Source organism: Tasmannia lanceolata, unplaced genomic scaffold, assembly GCF_043159265.1.
Source record: "Tasmannia lanceolata isolate RefF3 unplaced genomic scaffold, GAP_Taslan_0.1 ptg000013l, whole genome shotgun sequence".
Taxonomy (NCBI): Eukaryota; Viridiplantae; Streptophyta; class Magnoliopsida; order Canellales; family Winteraceae; genus Tasmannia; species Tasmannia lanceolata.
Window position 1 is genome coordinate 42,980,720 of NW_027518690.1, and position 21,084 is coordinate 43,001,803.

The 21,084-nt window shown below is 38.6% G+C and overlaps 1 protein-coding gene and 1 pseudogene across 1 annotated transcript; both read left to right on the top strand.

The window, feature by feature from the left end:
- The first annotated feature begins 942 nt into the window (after positions 1-942).
- On the top strand, positions 943-13,679 carry LOC143890167 (uncharacterized; annotated as a pseudogene).
- Positions 13,680-15,349: 1,670 nt separating this feature from the next.
- On the top strand, positions 15,350-17,689 carry LOC143891285 (uncharacterized). The gene is made up of 2 exons (XM_077395899.1): positions 15,350-16,265; positions 17,319-17,689. Exons 1-2 carry the CDS (start codon positions 15,350-15,352, stop codon positions 17,687-17,689), a joined length of 1,287 nt encoding a protein of 428 aa, XP_077252014.1.
- The last annotated feature ends 3,395 nt before the right edge of the window (positions 17,690-21,084 follow it).

Here is a 21,084-nt window from a genome sequence, read left to right on the forward strand (position 1 = left end):
GATCTCTCCCCAAAAGGTATGGCATGTGATCGAATAGGTCTTGACTGTTAGGATTAAATCCCAACCATGGGTGGCCTTGGTGGAAATCAACGGCAAGGATCTAAGGCTACCTTGGTATTCTAATGTAACTCAAAGACTTACTTGTTGTAAGAGATTAAAACACTCTTATGGCTTATCAAGATAAGGTATGAAATGAAAAAGGAGGGGATTTTGTGTTTTCGGAAGGAAGCTTGATGGAGAGCAAATTCCTTTCCAAGATATCTATAAATATAGCCTCCTAGGTCTCTGCTCGCACACGGTTATTATTGTGTTTCTCTTTTCTTAGTGATCCACAACAAAAGGGAAGGAGAACCCGGTTCCCATAGCCGGATAGACTGTGAAGCAAGGAGAATCAAAGGGGTTTTAATTGTTTCTATCCTAACACATTGTAGAGCGTCTAGTAAGTTTCTTTAACTCTTTATTTATTGAAAATTAAAGAAACCAAGAAAGGTTATTTTTCTCTAAGGTTTAATCGCCCAAGATCAAAGAGAAAGTCTCTCTATTTGGAATAACCGATTGACCCAAACTTCATTAAAAGTTTGTTAGCCACTCCGATTGTGAGGATTGCTGTAATTCATGGTTTTCCTTGCTTATGACATAATATTTGTTTGTTTCGACTTTGTTGTCCTGGCTAATTAAGATCACAATAAAATTGTCACCTTCTATGATAATGGAAAACTCATGATTCTATTTTGGGAAGAATGGAATCACTTGATGTTAAGTGGTTTAAATTGTACCATGTCTGTGATGTTGTTGAACATTAAAGAAACCACTCTAAGGTTGCATCCATTTGTACAGGACACCACTTGCGCAACGGATGACAGGTGTTTTATGGAAATTGGTGGAATGAGAAGGTTAGGATTGGGCAATCCAAATCAGGGCCACTTCTGCCCAAAGGTGATGTTCGCCCTGAACTTGTGTTGTTTGACGCTAATTGGTCTCACCAACTGTGTACCATGGCCTGGCCCAAAGGACAGCCCATGGTGGCACACCTGGTTTCTCGCCAGAACCATGGTGATGTGATTATTGGAGAATAAACCAACTGTGCGCCGTGGCCTGGCCCAATGGACGGCCCATGACAGCACACTTGGTGACTCATCCAGTTCACACTCGTGTTCTCTATGGTTCTGGGCAATCTGACTGATTTCCCTAAATGTTAGATTGATTTATTGTGTGGATTAAACTGATAAACACTTTATGGACTTGTATAGTGTTAAAGAATTTGAGCTTAATTGCGAACCCATATTTGTTTCTACAACGTTGAACCCTAGTTTTATCTAAAGATACATGTCTGATATAGAAAACCTAAGTGGACCAATTTTGTTAAGCGGGAGTATCATATCCACATTGTGTTAGGGTGTTTGGTTTTTTACTATGCTCTATGACAAGACGAGCCGCCAAAGCCTACGACTAAAAGTACACTCTCGGTCAAGGCCCTTTATAAAAAAAAATGGGAAAGATCCAACCGCATGTGCTTAATGATCATGAAGAGCACATTTTTTCCTCCATCCGTGGCCGGATTCCTGATTCCAAGAACGATAGGGAATTCACTACCAAGGAGTTTCTGCTAGTAGAGGAGGGACACTTTAGAGGATCATCTAAAGCACTGGCAAACACCCTAATGTTTAGGATGATCACCATGAAATGTGATCGCCTGAGTTATGGGAGCACATAATGAAAATGAACGACGCAGCCTTCTAATTGAAGAAAATGGATATGGAGATTTCATAAGGTTTCCTCATCCACTTTATGATGACATTGCTTCATGCTCAGGTTGGTCCGTTTAAGATCAACTACAACACACAAAGAAATTGGAGGTTTGAAAAATATGGTTGAGTTGGGCATGTACTCTAACATTCTAACAGGTTCCATTCCTTCCACATTAGGAAACTTGGCCAACCTTGTCATGTTGTACCTCTACAACAATAAGCTCTATAGCCCCATCCCTGAAGAAATTGGAGATTTGACAAATATGGTTGAGTTGGTCATGTCCTCTAACATTCTTACAGGTTCCATTCCTTCCACATTAGGAAACTTGACCATCCTTTCCCGCTTGTACCTCTACAACAATAGTCTCTCTGGCCCCATCCCTAAAGAAATTGGTGATTTGAAAAATATGGTTGAATTGGACATGTATTCTAACATTCTAACAGGTTTCATTCCTTCCACATTAGGAAACTTGAGGAGCCTTTCTCACTTGTCCCTCTATAACAGTAGTCTCTCTGGCCCCATCCCTAAAGAAATTGGTTATTTGAAAAAAATGGTTGAACTTGACATTTCCTCTAACATTCTAACAGGTTCCATTCCTTCCACATTAGGAAACTTGACCAGCCTTTCCCGCTTGTAGCTCTACAACAATAGACTCTCCGGCCCCATCCCTAGAGAAATTGGTGATTTGAAAAACATGGTTGAACTTGACATGTCCTCTAACATTCTAACAGGTTCCATTCCTTCCACATTAGGAAACTTGACTAAGCTCTCCAGCTTGCACCTCTTCAGTAATAAGCTCTCTGGCCGGTTGTCTGGTGAACTCTCTCCAAGTTGGGCCGAGTGTCAAATGTTGACAAGTTTAAAGATCTCAGGGAACTTGATTGCTTGTAAAATACCACCAAAATTTGGAAATTTGATTCAACTAAGAGTGCTCAACCTTTCCTCTAACCATTTGGTAGGAGAGATTCCGAAGGAATTTGGGAGCTTGAAATCTTTATTTGACCTGATTTTAAATGGTAACCAACTTTCTGGTCGAGTACCACTAGAAATTGGGAAGCTGTCCAATTTGGAGATACTTGACCGATCAGAAAACAATCTGAGTGGATCAATACTAGAACAACTAGGAGACTGCTCAAAATTGCAATATTTGAAATTGAATAGAAATCATTTGAATGGAAGCATTCCATTTCAAATCGGCAATCTAGTAGACCTACAAAATGTATTAGATCTTAGTTGTAACTTGCTTACAGGAGAAATATCGCCCCAACTAGGAAAATTACACATGTTGGAAATCTTAAATATTTCCCACAATAAGCTTACTGGCATCTTCTCTAACAGATATGGTCAGCTTGACATCCATTGATTTATCATACAATAATTTGGTCGGTAGTCTTCCTTACAACAAGCCTTTCCAACAAGGGACATTTGTTGGCAACAAGGGTTTATGCGGCAAAGCTCAAGGTTTGCAACCATTCAGTTCCACGTCAATAAATAATGGTGAACATAAAAAGAAAGACAAAGCTATCATATCGATCATTCTTCTTCTTTTGAACATAAAAAGAGAGACAAAGCTATCATATCGATCATTCTTCTTCTTTTGAGTGGACTGTTTATTCTATTTCTAGTTTTTTGCATTTCTGTCATTTTCCGCCAGAGAAGGGGAAATGCAAAGGAAGAGAGAAATGAAATGAATATAGATCTATTTTCAATATGGAATTGGGATGGGTGTATTTCTTATGTATGTAGATATCGTCGATGCAACAGAATACTTTGACGACAAATATTGTATTGGGAAGGGAGGATATGGTAAAGTTTAAAAAGCATCTCTTCCAACAGGTCAAGTAGTCGCTATAAAGAAACTTCACAAATTGGAAGATGGTGACCAAATTGATCAGAGAAGTTTCATAAATGAGGTACGCACATTAACAGAAATCCGTAATCGTAACATTGTCAAGCTTCACGGGTTTTGTTCCCATCGTCGATGTATGTTTCTGGTTTATGAGTATATAGAAAGAGGAAATTTGGCTAATATCCTAAGCAGTGAGGAAGGTCCAATGGAGTTGGATTGGGTGAAGAGGGTGAATATTATAAAAGTTGTGGCACATTCCTTATCATACATGCACCATGATTGCGCTCCACCAATAGTTCATCTAGATATCTCTAGCAAAAATGTTTTATTGGATTCAGAATTTGAGGCTCGTGTCTCTGATTTTGGTACTGCAAGACTTCTAATGCCCGATTCATCCAATTGGACAGAACTTGCGGGCACTCATGGATATGTTGCTCCAGGATAGTTCCTCATATATTGTTCCTGCTTTATTATTGAAACATAGTTGTTTAGAAAATTACTTCTTGTTTGGTTTTTATGTTATTGGGCTCACTCACCGAAGGATCTTCTGCCTCTTTCCTTCCCTTTCCAAAGCTCATCTTTTGCATTGTTCGTAGTTGCATGTTTAGTTAATTCTTCTTGCGTGATCTCGTATGTTTAGTTGTTTTATCATATGTTTAGTTACTTCATTTGTATATTTAGAATTTGCATCGTAGATTGTTTGTCTTGTTCTTTTGCATGTTTAGAGTAATTGTTCGCTTTCTTTGTATGCTTAGTTGCTTTGTTAAATTTGAAACTTAAAGGAATTGGAAAATCCTAAAAGTCTAAAGAACTTGAGCTATTCAAGTTGGAAAACTGACCATTGATGTGATTGGCGCCACATTAGAGATACAATATCCTAAGGCCCTATTTGTTGTGGATTTTGAGAGCCGATTGATTCCAGCTTTAAGGTCCAGTCCCCAGCCTTATTCCTTTAATTCTTTTTACCTACTAGGCAATTAATTCTTTTTTTTTTCTGTTTTTATGCTACCTAAACGAGTTGTTTCCTAATTTTCCCCCAGAATGGCTCAAACTGACTATCCATATGAATAACTAATCGGGAGTAGTGGATTTCTGACACTGCTATGCACTCTTTTGGGCAGAGTTTCTTCATTAGAACATAAGCGGATTTTTGGTATTGCCATGCACACTCTTATGTAAAAATTCTTCATTGGAACATACAACTTACACTGACTAGCACGAAAAACTCTCGAGAAAAATTTTGGGAAAAAAATATAATTACATAAAACTCTTGAGAAATTGAAAATGTTACATTTACATCCTTTCAAAATTGTCTCAAAATCCCATAAAAATAGTCTTTTTGCACCCGGAATTTCTTTCTAGATTTTTCCGAATGCCTTTTGAATTTTCTAATATTTATGGGAATTTTCTTGAATTTTCTGGATTTTACCCATTATTATTATTATTACTACTTCAGGGAGGAGGGAGGAGGGAGGAGGGAAGATCTCTGTCATAGAAGAGGGTAATAGAATCTTTTTATCCAATACCACAAACCTTTATCCTTGATAATTTAAAAAACGAACTTAGATTGATATTTTCAGGGACTTTCCAAATTTAAGTGGTAAAATCTTAAAAAACACGGACGAAAGGAAGGTAAGAAAAAAGGAGCACCGGATGGAAGAGGTAAAGGTAAGCAAAAGAAAACGAAAGGTGCCTCCATGTCTCACCCATTTGCTTTTGGGCAGTGGTAAATCGACCCCCTAATATCTTAAATCGATCCCCGTCTCTCTCCCCTCTTTCTCTATCTCTCTCTAAGCACTGCCTTATATGGGGTCGATTTTAGATATATGGGGTTCGATTTATCATTGTCATTTGCTTTTTTCTTTATCTTTTTTTTAAATGACCACTGAGAGCAATTTTCTCCATTTACACCACTTTCTTCAAACGCAATTTGTTTATGCGCTAATGTGCTCTTGGAATCTAATAATTCTAAGGCAAAATCAGTAGAAGCAGAGGCTCTCCTCATTTGGAAAGCCAGCCTCCTGAGCCAAGGTCCTCTCAATTCATGGTGGCTTCACAATGCAACCACTAAAAGCCCATGCTATTGGACGGGAATAGCATGCAACCTAGAAGGTAGTGTTTCTTTTACCAGGATACTTCTAGGACTTTTTTTTTCCCACCTATCTCCCAGGGTTTTTCTCCCACATAAAGAGTTTCTTTCTCTAATTAAGTAAATTTGATTGAATTCAATTTCTCAGTCTTGTTATTAAGGGCACCATGAATATTTTTTCATGATAAACTAGCATCTCCAAGTGGTAGATTCTTGGGTGGAGATGATGTTGATTTCTAGGAGTTGGAAGGAAATGAGTGGTTCGGAAATGGTGGGGCCGCGTGGGTTGGGGTGGGGTCTCTCCCCTGTGGGCCCAACAGTCACTATGAGGCCCTTCCGATGGATGCTACTGAGCACAAACATTTTTACCTCAAATCTGTAAATCATCACACTACTTTCTCCTTTCAAATCTCACTATTACAAGTAGAAAACAACATGTGGTATGGAAATAAATGAAACAAGAGCCGTTCGTATGTAAGATATGAGTCCTCAATCCCTCTTCCTTGTAGACCACGGCAGTGACGAAACCATGTAGAAGAAAAGTAATGATCTAGATGAAAAGTAATGAGGGGGCACTCCAAATAGACTAATGGTTAGAAGTAAATAATATATTTGCCCCTTTACGTACTTGGGACATTCCCCTCTAGTGTAAAAGGGTACTCATAAGTACACCAGGGACGGCTGTCCTAAGTAAGAAAAGGGGGTGAATATATCACTTCCCTAGCTAGATATGTCGATTGTTTAAGCTCAGATATGTAAGGGTTATAATTGAAATCTACAGAGATGGGAAGTTTAGATCATCCAATGGAGATAAATTTTAGGACAAGTTATAATAATAGGATGGCTAGGATATCACTGGGATGTGAGGAAATGGTCTGTCCTTGTGGTAGCCCAATAAATAAACGATCGGGATTTCATTATTAAATGTTTGCGAACTCACCTGAGTGTATGTTTAGATGTTTCCAAAACGAGGAATGAGGATCCAATGTACAACAGCATATAAACATTGGTTGTTTCCAAGGTTTTAAATTTCGGCCGAAATTTCAGATTCTAGTTAGGACCGAAACTGAAACATTTCAAAACTGAAATTTACTAAATTTCGGTCGAAATTTCGGCGAAATTGCTGATAAAATTATTAAAATATTAATTTTGCATTTCTTTTAACAATTTCAGCCGATATTACCGGAATTTCGGTAATTTGGGCCCAAAATACCAACATTTGCGCTTCTACCGAATTTCTTAAAATAACAAAATTAGTTTGCTCCTTTTCATCATTAAAGTTTTTAAAATAATAAAATTACTCCCTCTCTCTCTCTCTCTCTCTCTCTCTCTCTCTCTCTCTCACACACACACACACACAATGTGATCCCGCTTAACAACTAAATTGTTTAGGTGAAATGGTATATTCAACCCCTTTTCTTCCTCGAGCCACCCCACTCTAGTGTACTTATGACTACTCTTTTTACACTAAAAGGGGGTGGCTCTGGAAAGAAAAGAGAGGAATATATCATTTCACTTATTTAGATCTTTGAAAAGGTAGGCCCATCTAATTTTTTTTTAAATGTACATCCATTTGTGCGCATCGTAAAATGTACATATCTGATGAGGAATTATCAAGTAGGTCCCATCTATGATCATTTAAGTCGTCAACCTTGGGGCCATGTCCTTTATCTAACATGACAGTATTCAATAGGGTCAGGTAGTCAAAGTCAAAACTAAGTTCAAAGATCTTAGCTGATTCATTAGGCAGAAACAGTTATAAGTGCATATCAAATATGGTTCTGAATTAAAGGTTCAATAAAACAAATTCAAAGTCTAAGTTCAGATCAAAGTCGGAGATTTCAGAGTTCATATACAGATGGCTAAGATATCACTGGGATGTGAGTAATCACACTTCTTTCCTCTTTCAATTGTCACTTTTCAGCAAAGAAAAAACACCTGTCAACTAGCTAGTTTTTTGTCCATTTTCTCCATTGGGCCTTAGAAAAGTCATGTGGTTTGGAAATAAATGAAACAAGAGCCATTCGTTTGTAAGATATGAGTCCTCGATCACTCTTCCTTGTAGACCACGGCAGAAAGAAAGTAATCATGCATAGGAAAAGTATGAGTGAGGTGGCCCCACTAATTAGACCGATAGAATGATTCCAAATCCTCACCCAAGCAAATACAAACAGGGCTCCTACTGTTCACTCCTTGGATCTCTGCTCATCTATCAAGGCCCCACCGACAGAGCTCACGTCATTCTCTTCATTGTTACATTACATTATAGAAATCTACAGAGACATAGCCTAGGCCAAAAAATTAAACGGCTAGGATCATGCAACAGGGCTTGTGCCTGAAAAATCATATCCATAGGTTGATCCTAACCCTCTGATCTATAGAGGGATTGATCGGATGGTTAGAATCATCCTATGGAGACGATCTATGGGATATAGCCTATTTACATTGTGGCCCAACAAATGAATGGTTTGGATTAGTCCTATGAAGTGGGTTTCACTGTACTTTTTTACAAATATGGGACGTTGAGGGGCACTCTGAGTATAAATAATAGAAAATTTCTATTATTTGTCATCACAAAATAATAGAAAGGGATTTGCTAGGGTCCATTGCATGAAGGCATTTTGTGGGTGGTTGTTGCATGTGAGAGCAGCCACGTAGGCTCACTGTCGCTTTGTTGAGAGAAACTTGGAATTTAGGGAAGTGATGACTCAGCTCTCTATTTCTTGGAACGGAGCGAGACATGCCGTATGTCAAGAATCTCCTTTAGAACATCTGCAGACCTCCATGGAATGGCGTCCCGATCTTTCAACCACTTGTCCCTAAAATTAAACGGCTAGGATCATACATGTGTCCTCAACCTCTTCACGGTAAAACACAGCGTGAGCTAATAAGATAAGTTTATGTGGTGAATGATCAAGAAGAAGAAAAGACTACGGTTCTTACACGCTTAGAAAAATACGAGTGGGGCCACATTAATTGTCTGCTACAAGAATAGATGTGCTACACAATTATTCCCCTCAACTCACCACATAGAAGGACACATGACTTTTTCACTATAAATTTACATCCAACATGAGCCAAAAAACTCAAACACCACCAACAACCATGGCCTTTGAGAAATCTCTCTCCCTCTTCTCTTTACTTTTCTGCTTTCTCATGCTTTCTTGCCGTTCAACAACGGCAAATTCAGTAGAAGCAGAGGCTCTCCTCGGCTGGAAAGCTAGCCTCCTTAACCAAGCTCCTCTCAATTCATGGTCGCTTCACAATGCCACCAATAAAAGCCCATGCAATTGGAGGGGAATAGCATGTAACCACGAAGGAAGTGTCACTCGAATAAACCTAACAAGTGTAGGTTTGCAAGGTAAGCTCTATAACTTCAAATTCTCTTCCTTTCCAAAACTCGCCCATCTTGATCTTAGCAACAACGCACTCTCTGGAACAATTCCTTCCACATTAGGAAACTTGTCTAACCTTGTCACGTTGTACCTCTACAACAATAATCTCTCTGGCACCATCCCTGAAGAAATAGGATATTTGAAAAATATGGTTCAACTGGCCATCTCCTATAACATTCTAACGGGTTCCATTCCTTCCACAATAGGAAACTTGACCAACGTTACTCATTTGTACCTCGGTAAAAATAGCCTCTCAGGCCCCATCCCTAAAGAAATAGGATATTTGAAAAATATGGCTGATATGGAAATGTCCTATAACATTCTAACAGGCTCCATTCCTTCCACAATAGGAAACTTGACCAACCTTGTCACGTTGTACTTTCAAATCAATAATCTCTCTGGCCCCATCCCTGAGGAAATAGGATATTTGAAAAATATGGCTGATCTAAAAATGTCCGATAACATTCTAACAGGTTCCATTCCTTCCGCAATAGGAAACTTGACCAACCTTGTCACGTTGTACCTCTACAGAAATAATCTCTCTGGCCCCATCCCTGAAGAAATAGGATATTTGAAAAATATGGCTGATATGGAAATGTCCCATAACATTCTAACAGGTTCCATTCCTTCCGCAATAGGAAATTTGACCAACCTTGTCACGCTGTACCTCTACAACAATAATCTCACTGGCCCCATCCCTGAAGAAATAGGATATTTGAAAAATATGGCTGATATGAAAATGTCCCATAACATTCTAACAGGTTCCATTCCTTCCGGAATAGGAAACTTGACCAACCTTGTCACGTTGTACCTCAACAACAATAATCTCTCTGGCCCCATCCCTGAAGAAATAGGATATTTGAAAAATATGGCTGATATGGAAATGTCCTATAACATTCTAACAGGCTTCATTCCTTCCACAATAGGAAACTTGACCAACCTTGTCACGTTGCACCTTCAAATCAATAATCTCTCCGGCCCCATCCCTGAAGAAATAGGATATTTGAAAAATATGGCTGATCTAAAAATGTCCGATAACATTCTAACAGGGTCCATTCCTTCCGCAATAGGAAACTTGACCAACCTTGTCACGTTGTACCTCTACAGAAATAATCTCTCTGGCCCCATCCCTGAAGAAATAGGATATTTGAAAAATATGGCTGATATGGAAATGTCCCATAACATTCTAACAGGTTCCATTCCTTCCGCAATAGGAAATTTGACCAACCTTGTCACGCTGTACCTCTACAACAATAATCTCACTGGCCCCATCCCTGAAGAAATAGGATATTTGAAAAATATGGCTGATATGAAAATGTCCCTCAACATTCTAACAGGTTCCATTCCTTCCGCAATAGGAAACTTGACCAACCTTGTCACGTTGTACCTCAACAACAATAATCTCTCTGGCCCCATCCCTGAAGAAATAGGATATTTGAAAAATATGGCTGATATGGCAATGTCCGATAACATTCTAACAGGTTCCATCCCTTCCGCATTAGGAAACTTGACTAAGCTTTCCATCTTGAAACTCTTCAGTAATAAGCTCTCTGGCCCCATCCCTAAAGAAATAGGAAATCTTAAAAATATGGTGCATTTGTACATGTCCTTAAACCTTCTAACAGGTCCAATTCCCCCTTCTTTAGCTGATCTTAAAGAGCTAACTGATCTACGCCTATTTGAAAATAAGCTTTCGGGTTCACTTCCTCAAGAAATGCCAAGTCTGATAAATTTGGTCTCACTCCAACTGGGAGACAACAACCTCTCGGGATATTTGCCACAGCAAATTTGCCAAGGTGGATCGCTTAAAGTAATTGGGATACAAAATAACCAATTTACAGGTCCCATCCCAAAAAGCTTGAGAAACTGCACTGGCTTAACCAGAGTTAGGCTCGAAGGAAACTATCTCACCGGAAATATGTCCGAAGATTTTGGAGTATATCCAAATCTTACATACATTGATTTGAGCTACTACCAATTTTATGGCGAACTCTCTCCAAGTTGGGTTGGGTGTGAAAATTTAACAAGTTTAAGGGTCTCTGAGAACTTCATTACTGGTAAAATACCACCAGAATTTGGACAGATGATTCAAATTGAACAACTTGACCTTTCTTTGAACCATTTGGTTGGAGAGATTCCAAAGGAAGTGGGGAGCTTGACAGCTTTATTTAAGTTGATTTTAAATGGTAACCAACTTTCGGGTCGGATACCATCTGAAATCGGAAAATTGTCCAATTTAGAGATCCTTGACCTATCAGCAAACAATCTAGGTGGATCGATACTAGAACAACTAGAAGATTGCTCGAAATTGCATTCTTTGAAATTAAGCAAAAATCATTTGAATGGAAGCATTCCATTTCAAATAGGCAATCTAGCAGAGCTACAAATTATGCTAGATCTTAGTTGTAACTTGCTTACAGGAGAAATATCACCCCAACTAGGAAAATTACACATGTTGGAAATCTTAAATATTTCCTACAATATGCTAACTGGTTCAATTCCATCTTCTTTGGAAGATATGCTCAGCTTGACATTGATTGATTTATCATACAATAGTTTGGTGGGTAGTCTTCCTAACAGCAAAGCCTTTCAACAAGGGACATTTGTGGGCAACATAGGACTATGCGGCAAAGCGCAAGGTTTGCAATCGTGCAATTCCCCACCGATAAATAGTGGTGAAACAAAAAGGAGACACAAAGTTACCGCATTGATCATTCTTTCTCTTTTGAGCCCTGTATTCCTTCTACTTTTAGTTTTTGGAATTATTTTCATTTTTCGCCACAGAACAAGAAATGCAGAGGAAGAGAGAAATGCAGAGGGACGGAGAAATGAAATGAATAAAGATCTATTTTCGATATGGAATTGGGATGGGTGTATTTCTTATGAAGATATAATCGATGCGACCGAGGACTTTGATGACAAATATTGCATTGGGGAGGGCGGATATGGGAGAGTTTACAAAGCATCTTTGCCAACCGGGCAAGTAGTAGCTGTAAAAAAACTTCACAAATTGGAAGATGGCCAGCAAATTGATCAGAGAAGTTTCATAAATGAGCTACGGGCATTAACAGAAATTCGTCACCGCAACATTGTCAAGCTTTACGGGTTTTGTACCCATCGTCAATGTATGTTTCTAGTTTATGAGTATATTGAAAGTGGAAATGTGGCTAATATCCTAAGCAGTAAGAAAGGGGCATTGGAGTTGGATTGGTTGAAGAGGGTGAATATTATTAAAGCCGTGGCCCATTCTTTATCATACATGCACCATGATTGCGACCTCCCAATAGTTCATCGAGATATCTCTAGCAAAAATGTTTTATTGGATTCAGAATTTGAGGCTCATGTCTCTGATTTTGGTACTGCTAGACTTCTAATGCCTGATTCATCAAATTGGACAGAACTTGCAGGCACTTACGGATATGTTGCTCCAGGTTAGTTCCTCACATATTGTGCCTAATTTATTGTCTTAATATAATTGTTTAGAAAATTACATCTTATTTGGTTTTTATGTTATTGGCTCACACCCACCTAAGGTCAAAATACTTTTGAGACCGTTGATGTGATTGGCCCCACCTAACAGATGCAATATCCTAAGGCCCTGTTTGCCTTGAATTTTGAAAACCAATTGTGAATCGAAAACCGATTATTGGACTCACAATTAAACGTATATTCGAGTTCAATTGCAGTTTTGGGCTCACAATCGGTTCTCAAAATCCATGACAAACAGGGCCTAATTCTTCCACAACCAAAACAAAAAACCACCTTAAAATTGGTGGAAAATTTACTTGACTAGTAAGTATCTAAAATTTTGAGTATTCTTACTAAGAGACTTTAGTCAAGGGGATTTTTTGGCAGAGCTTGCTTACACAATGAGAGTGACCGAGAAATGCGATGTATATGGGAAGGCACTTGAAGTCATAATGGGAAGGCACCCTGGAGATATCATCTCCTCCTTGTCATCATCATCTGAAGTTGGCCAGAATCTACGGCTAAAGGATGTGTTGGACCCACGGCTCCCAAATCCCGAAGACCAAGTTGGAAATGAAGTTGTTCTCGCAGTATCAATGGCACTCTCGTGTATAAATGCAAATCCACAAACTCGGCCAACCATGCAACACATCTCTGGAAAGTTCTCTGCTCGAACGCCACCTTTTCCGAAGCCATTCCACACAATTGAATTGTCTCAACTGATGCAATTTCATGTGTAAATGGGTTGAGTCTCTACACCTACAAAGTTATATTGTATATAAAGGTCAGTGTTTCATATAGGAGGAATGATAGAAGTAAGTGCCGGATTGGGCTTAGTCACCGTCGAGATCAAGTCTTGGGTCCCACATGGGGACATGTATGTTTAATTTAGACCATTGATCTTTGTAGACCATCATAAGGCAACCCACATGGTTTTGTACCTTCTGGTCCTATTGCTCATTGAAAGATGTGTAAAATAACATGCAACATAGGATGATTCTAATCCTCTATCTGTAGAGGGACAGTACTTTATAAAAACCCTATAGATCGGAGGGTTAAGATCATCTTATACAAATGATTTTGAGGCATACCCTATCTAACTGAAGTCCCAACAAATGAACGGCTTGGATCATCAAACGGTACGAGCTCCGATGTACCTTTTTTTTTTTTAATCCACCTACATACGGACACATATAAAATCTTTATAATCTAGAGAAATTTAATTGAGACCGACTAGAGACACTTTTCTCTATTTAATTAAAGAATTTACATTTATAAGGTTTTATATGTGTCCACATGTAGGTGGAAATATCTGTGCCCACATATAAAATATTTCCACCCACATGGGGACAAATGTTCTTCTACTCCCTATAAAATATTTCCACCTACTTGGGACAGCCCGCTCCAGTGTATCTATGATTGGAGAGTAGGGGTGGACACGGTTCAGGTCCAACCCGAAGAACCGAACGGTTCGGTTTGGTTCAGTTCAGCTCTGAAAATATGTGGTTTGGTTCTGGGTCCAAAATTTTGGGACAGTTGGTTTTCAGTTCAGTTCTAGGTTTGGGTCCTGGGACCCAAAACCGAATTGAAGATGAATGTAAATTTGTTGACTTTTGGAACCAAAATCTTGATCGGGTTCGGTTCTGGAACCCTGGACCCTGAACCCACGTGAACCGAACCCCAAACCCCAGAACCAAACCCGATCAAGATTGGTTTTGGCTTTAAAGGTTATTTTATTGCAAAAAACCGTTTTAATTTTTACCCTTTGGTTTTGATATGGACACACTACCTTAATTGCAAAGAACCGTTTAAAATCTCAATGGTCACAAAAATGACTGTTGGGAGAAAAAACGTTACTGGCCTTTACGGGTGTGTTTTAATGGTGACTCTCCCCAACAGACACTTTCTGGTCTATAAAAGGGAACGAGACAGATTGTTTTCAACACAGAAAATTACACAGATGTTTTTGCACTTTCTGTTCTGTTCTTCTTCCTCCTTCCTTCCGTTCATTCTGAGCACAGTTCCATTGGTGATTCTGGGTGGACCAGTCAGCGAGTGCACGTGGACTGGGGCCAATTTCGATTGTTTTATCTTGGAGCGTCGGTTCACAAATCCCGGTTGCACCCGTAGGGGGCGGATACGATTCTTAAGGAGAATGACCAGTGGCACGACTCAGCCTTATACTTTTCAATCCGATTTCCAAAGGGGTTTTTCAACCAAACAGATAAGTTCTAATTTATTTCTGATTTCCAAACAGAAAGAGTTTTTTCATTTCAAGTTGCAGATTTTTTGGGTTCCAATAAACCATAGATCAGATCCATAATCAATTTTTTCCAACAGTCTTAAGAATCGAATTCAAACAGATCTGATCTTATGGCTTCTGATAATCAAAACCCAATTTCTGTTCTTCCCATCTCTGGTGAGAATTCCAATCCAAATTCTGTCGTTCGAACACCTGTTGGGAACAGAATTCTCAATACTGTTCCTGATTTTTCAAAAATCGAACGACTAACTAGTTTGAATTACAAAAGGTGGAAACAACAGATCTTGTTTGCTTTGCAACAAATTGGTGTTGCTTTTGTCCTTACCTAACCAAAACCAAATGAAGAAACTGCTGATTGGGATAATGCAAATTATATCTGCAAAAATCATTTGTTGAATGGTTTGTCTAATGAACTTTATAATATATATTATTCCTATGAGCATGTTGCTGATCTTTGGAATGCCATAGTAACTAAATATGAATTAGAGGATGCTGGAAATAGAAAATATGTGATAGGAAATTTTTTAGACTTTACTATGGAAGATGTGAAACCTATTTCTGCCCAAATAGATGAGTATCAGTTTATTATTGGTGAATTAGCTAAGGAATGTATGAAATTACCTGATACATTCGTGGCTGGTTCTCTCATTGAGAAATTGCCTTTGTCTTGGAAAGATTTTAAAATCGGAATGAAACACAAGACAAAAGAATGGACCTTAGACCAAGTGGTTGTTCGGGTTAAAATTGAAGAGAAAAACAGACTTAAGGATAAGCAACTAAAGGCCAAAGAGTACACCTCTAGGGCAAACATTGTTGAAACCAAGAATGATGGATCTAAGAATCTGAAACCGAAGAAGTATAAGAACTTCAAGAAATCTGGACCTAAGAAGAAAGGAGTCTGTTTTGAATGTGGGAAACCCGGACACTACAAGAAGGATTGTCGACACCGAACTGGTTCATCCAGTGCTAAGGTTAATCTAACTGAGGCAGATATGATTGCAGCAGTTGTGAGTGAGGTGAACTTGGTGGAAAATTCAAAAGAGTGGGTGCTGTATACAGGTGCTACCAAGCACATATGTGGAGACCGAAGTTCCTTCTACAACTTCACTACAATTGATGGAGGAGATCAGGTTTATATGGGCAACTCACAGACCTCGAAAGTCATGGGCAAAGGCAAGGTCCTTCTGAAGTTAACTTCAGGAAAGATACTTGCATTGCAAGAAGTGTTGTATGTGCCGGATATACGGCGGAACCTGGTGTCTGGCGCGCTCCTCAACAAAAATGGACTGAAGCTCACTTTTGAAGCAAACAAGGCGATCCTTAGTAAAAGTAATGTATTTGTAGGAAAGGGCTATAATGCCAATGGTTTGTTTGTACTGAATGTACTTGAAATTATGAATGAAAAACCATCTTCTTCTGCTTACATAGTTGAATCTTTTGATATATGGCATGGTAGACTAGGTCATAGAAGTGCACCTTATATTAAAAGACTTTGCAACTTAGGTTTAATAAATGAAAAGATTGAGCCTAGTAAAGAAAAATGTGAAATTTGTGTTGAAGCAAAATTCACTAAGAAACCTCACTTTAGTGTTGAAAGAAAAACTGAATTATTAGAGCTAATTCATAGTGATCTAGCTGACTTTAGAAATCTTGAATCTAGAGGAGGTAAAAGGTACTATGTAACCTTTATAGATGACTACTCTAGGTACACTAAAGTATACCTTCTTAGATCTAAAGATGAGGCTGAAGAAGCCTTTATCAAATATAAAAATGAAGTCGAAAATCAGTTAGATAAAAGAATTAAAAGACTTAGAACAGATAGAGGAACATAATACTCTATAACTAAGTTCTGTGATGATAATGTTATTATCCATAAAACCACAGCCCCATACCAACCTGAATCAAATGGTATAGCAGAACGGATGAACAGAACCTTAAAGGATATGTTCAATGCTATGTTAATAAGTTCTGGTTTACCCTTAAACTTGTGGGGGGAAGCACTTCTGTCGGCATGTTATATATATAACAGGATACCTCCAAAGAAGAAGGGTCAAATACCATATGATTTATGGCATAACAAGATGCCTAGTTTATCTCACTTAAGAGTTTGGGGTTGCTTGGCTAAGGTTGGAATACTTGAACTTAAGAAAAGAAAACTATGACCTAAAACTTGTGACTGTGTATTCATAGGATATGCTCAAAATAGTACTGCCTATAGATTTTTGGTTTTGAAATCAGTTGAAAATATCCTAGAATATAACACTATTATTGAATCTAGGGATGTTGAGTTCTTTGAACATCACTTCCCTATGAAGAAAGTAATTCCTAAAGAACCTAGTAATGTTTCAAGAAATCAAACTGAAACTGAAAAGGAATTGGACCCTGAGTTTCAAGAACTCAGAAGAAGTAAAAGACAAAGGAAAGAAACAAATCTAGGAGATGGGATGTTCACCTATCTAATAGATAAAGATCCTGTAACTTATACTGAAGCTGTAACTTCTCCAGATGCTGTATTCTGGAAAGAAGCTATAAAAAGTGAACTAGACTCCATAATAGAAAATCACACTTGGGAACTAGTGGACCTTCCTCCTGGAACTAAAGCACTAGATAGCAAGTGGATATTTAAAAAGAAGCTAAGACCTGATGGGATAATTGATAAGTTTAAAGCAAGGCTAGTAGCTAAAGGCTTTAGACAGAAAAATGATATAGACTACTTTGATATTTATTCTCCTGTTGCTAGGTTGTCCACCATTATAATATTATTAGCTATAGCTTCTATTCATAAATTGGTAATACATCAAATGGATGTAAAAACAGCTTTCTTAAATGGAGATTTAGATGAATCTACATTAAACAACCTGAAGGATTCATTGTAACTGGACATGAAAATAAAGTTTGTAAATTAATTAAGTCACTGTATGGCTTAAAACAAGCACCTAAACAGTGGAATGACAAATTTGATAGTGTCTTAATTACAAATGGCTATAAGATAAATGAATCTAATAAATGTGTTTATAGTAAGTTTAATGGTGATGAAGGTGTAATTTTGTGTGTATATGTAGATGATATACTGATTATGGGTACTAGTTTGGACATAGTTAAATCTACTAAGAGATTTTTAATGTCAAACTTTGAAACCAAAGATATGGGTGAAGCTGATATAATTCTAGGAATAAAAATCATTAGAAAATAAAATAAAATAATATTGTCTCAGTCTCACTATGTGAAAAACATTCTTAAGAAGTTTGGACAATATGATAGTTCACCTGCAAAGACACCTTTAGATTGTCAGGTTCACCTAAAGAAAAACAAAGGTGAGTTGGTATCCCAAAAGGAATACTCAAGTATTATAGGTTCAGTGTCATATTTAATGAACTGTACTAGACCTGACATTGCACTAGCAGTTGAAAAACTCAGTCAACACACACATAGACCAGGACATGAACACTGGCGGACTTTGACTAGGTTGTTGAGGTACTTAAAAGGTACAATGAACTTTGGACTGCATTTTAGGGGGTTTCCTGCTGTCTTAGAAGGCTATAATGATGCGAATTGGATATCTGATTCAAGAGATTCAATGTCTACCAGTGGATATGTATTCACCCTTGGTGATGGTGCGATTTCTTGGAAATCGGTTAAACAAACATGTAGTACAAGTTCCACTATGGAAGCGGAATTTATAGCCTTAGCTCTAGCAGGAGCTGAAGCCGAATGGCTCAGGAATTTTATGGCAGATGTGCCTTTATGGCCAAGGCCAGTTCCCTCGGTGTTTCTACACTGTGACTGCCAAGTTGCTTTAGCCAAGGCAAAAAATAAGACCTATAATGGCAAAAGAAGGCATATTCGCCTGAGGCATAATTTGGTAAAGCAATACTTGAGTGAGGGAACAATAGCACTCGACTTTGTAAGGTCAGAGAGGAATCAGGCAGATCCTCTGACAAAGCCACAGATAAACAAGGTGGTTTATGAGGCATCGCAAGGAATGTGGTTAAAGCTCGTGGCATGAACCATTAGTGATGGACACCCAACCAATGTGAAAGGAGATCCCTGGAATTTGGTTCAATGGGTACTAACAAGTCACCGGATGGTTTGTTAACACTATCACCCCCTACTCCTAGGTGCAAAATGTTGGAAGATAGTGTTCACTGCAAATGAGAAAGGATGAGTTATAGGCTCTTAATTACTTCATTACCTATATTGGGTAGTATGTTACTTGCAGTGCATACTTGATGACTGACCTAAGTGAATGTGGAAGTAAGGCCGTCTCCTATGAGAATTTAACGAGTAATTCTCTAGAACATTCATGAGAACCAAGAGGGGAACAAGGCCAAAATGTTTCAAAACTGTGATTGAATCACCAAGGAATCGATGGTAGGGTGTGGATGACAGGTTAGTCGGTTACACTTACGAGGAAAGGTTGAAGGAGTCTAACTCTACCCGAACTCGGTAACGTAATCTGTTTATCCTAAATATCGGTTGAAGTCCAAAAGACACCGGTATGAACCCGCTCTATTATTCTAATGTGCTCAGATATACTTCCGTTTTCAAAACTGTAACTGTATTTTGAATCTTGTGGGGGATTGTTGGACAATTTCAAATAACTTAAATAGAAAAGTCAAAGATGCTTTTGTTTTGTGTTTAAAATTTGGAGGGAAGATTCAAATTAAAGTTCTCCCCCTCTTTCTTTGAAAACTAGAATCAATTGCATGAATGGGGACTTGAACCCAAGACCTTGATGTGTGTGTGAACTTTGTGCTCTCTAAACCAAGGCAAAACAAATAGTCCCACATAGGAGCTTGAGAGAATTTTTCTCATCCATATAAGATGGAGAATTGAAGAAAGGCTTGAGCCTTCAAGGGGCTTTAGAATTTGTTGGGTCTTGGGCTTTTAGAAGAGCACAAGCCCATGTGTAAAAAACACACACGCGGGCGCGCCTCGCCTCGCCCGGCCGTGGCAGTGGCCCGTGGTCCGAGGTCCGGGTTTGGGTTTAAAGGTTATTTTATTGCAAAAAACCGTTTTAATTTTTACCCTTTGGTTTTGATATGGACACACTACCTTAATTGCAAAGAACCGTTTAAAATCTCAACGGTCACAAAAATGACTGTTGGGAGAAAAAACGTTACTGGCCTTTAAGGGTGTGTTTTAATGGTGACTCTCCCCAACAGACACTTTCTGGTCTATAAAAGGGAACGAGACAGATTGTTTTCAACACAGAAAATTACACAGACGTTTTTGCACTTTCTGTTCTGTTCTTCTTCCTCCTTCGTTCCATTCATTCTGAGCACAGTTCCATTGGTGATTCTGGGTGGACCAGTCAGCGAGTGCACGTGGACTGGGGCCAATTTCGGTTGTTTTATCTTGGAGCGTCGGTTCGCAAATCCCGGTTGCACCGGTAGGGGGCGGATACGATTCTTAAGGAGAGTGACCAGTGGCACGACTCAGCCTTATACTTTTCAATCCGATTTCCAAAGGGGTTTTTCAACCAAACAGATAAGTTTTAATTTATTTCTGATTTCCAAACAGAAGGAGTTTTTTCATTTCAAGTTGCAGATTTTTTGGGTTCCAATAAACCATAGATCAGATCCATAATCAATTTTTTCCAACACTATGACGCCCGTCGGATGAATGCTACTGCTTTTCCCTGTCAAATCTCACTTTTATTCGTTGAAAATAACACATTGCAAGTAGCTAGTTTTTTTTTAGGCCAGTGATAAATCGACCCCCAAATATCTTAAATCGACTCCCTATGTGTCTTTCTCCGTTGCCTTAGAAAAGCCATATGGTTTGGAAATAAATGAAACGAGAGCAATTCTTATGCAAGATATGCGCCCTCGATCTCTCTACCTTGGAGGCGTCACCCATGTAGAAGAAAAGTAATGAGTGAGGGGGCCTTCCAAATAGACTATAGTGAGAGGGAAATGATATATTCACCCTTTTTTCTTAATCGGGACCGCCTCCTCTAATGTAAAAAGGTAGTTGTAAATACACATGAGGGCTGTCCCAAGTAAGAAAAGGGGTCGAATATATCACCTAGCTAGTTAAATATGTCGATTGTTTCAATAAGATGTGTTGATTATAAGTTAGCACTATAATGGCCCACGGAGAGATGTAAAGTAGGCATAGAGGGACGAAAAACAGATCAATAACAATAAGAAGACGAGGAAAAAAACACTCCAACTTAATACATTGAGGACCCACTCCCACATTAGTCGTCTCTTTTTATCTCCTCACACCGGACATTCCAAAGGTAATAATGTCTATGGACATTGGC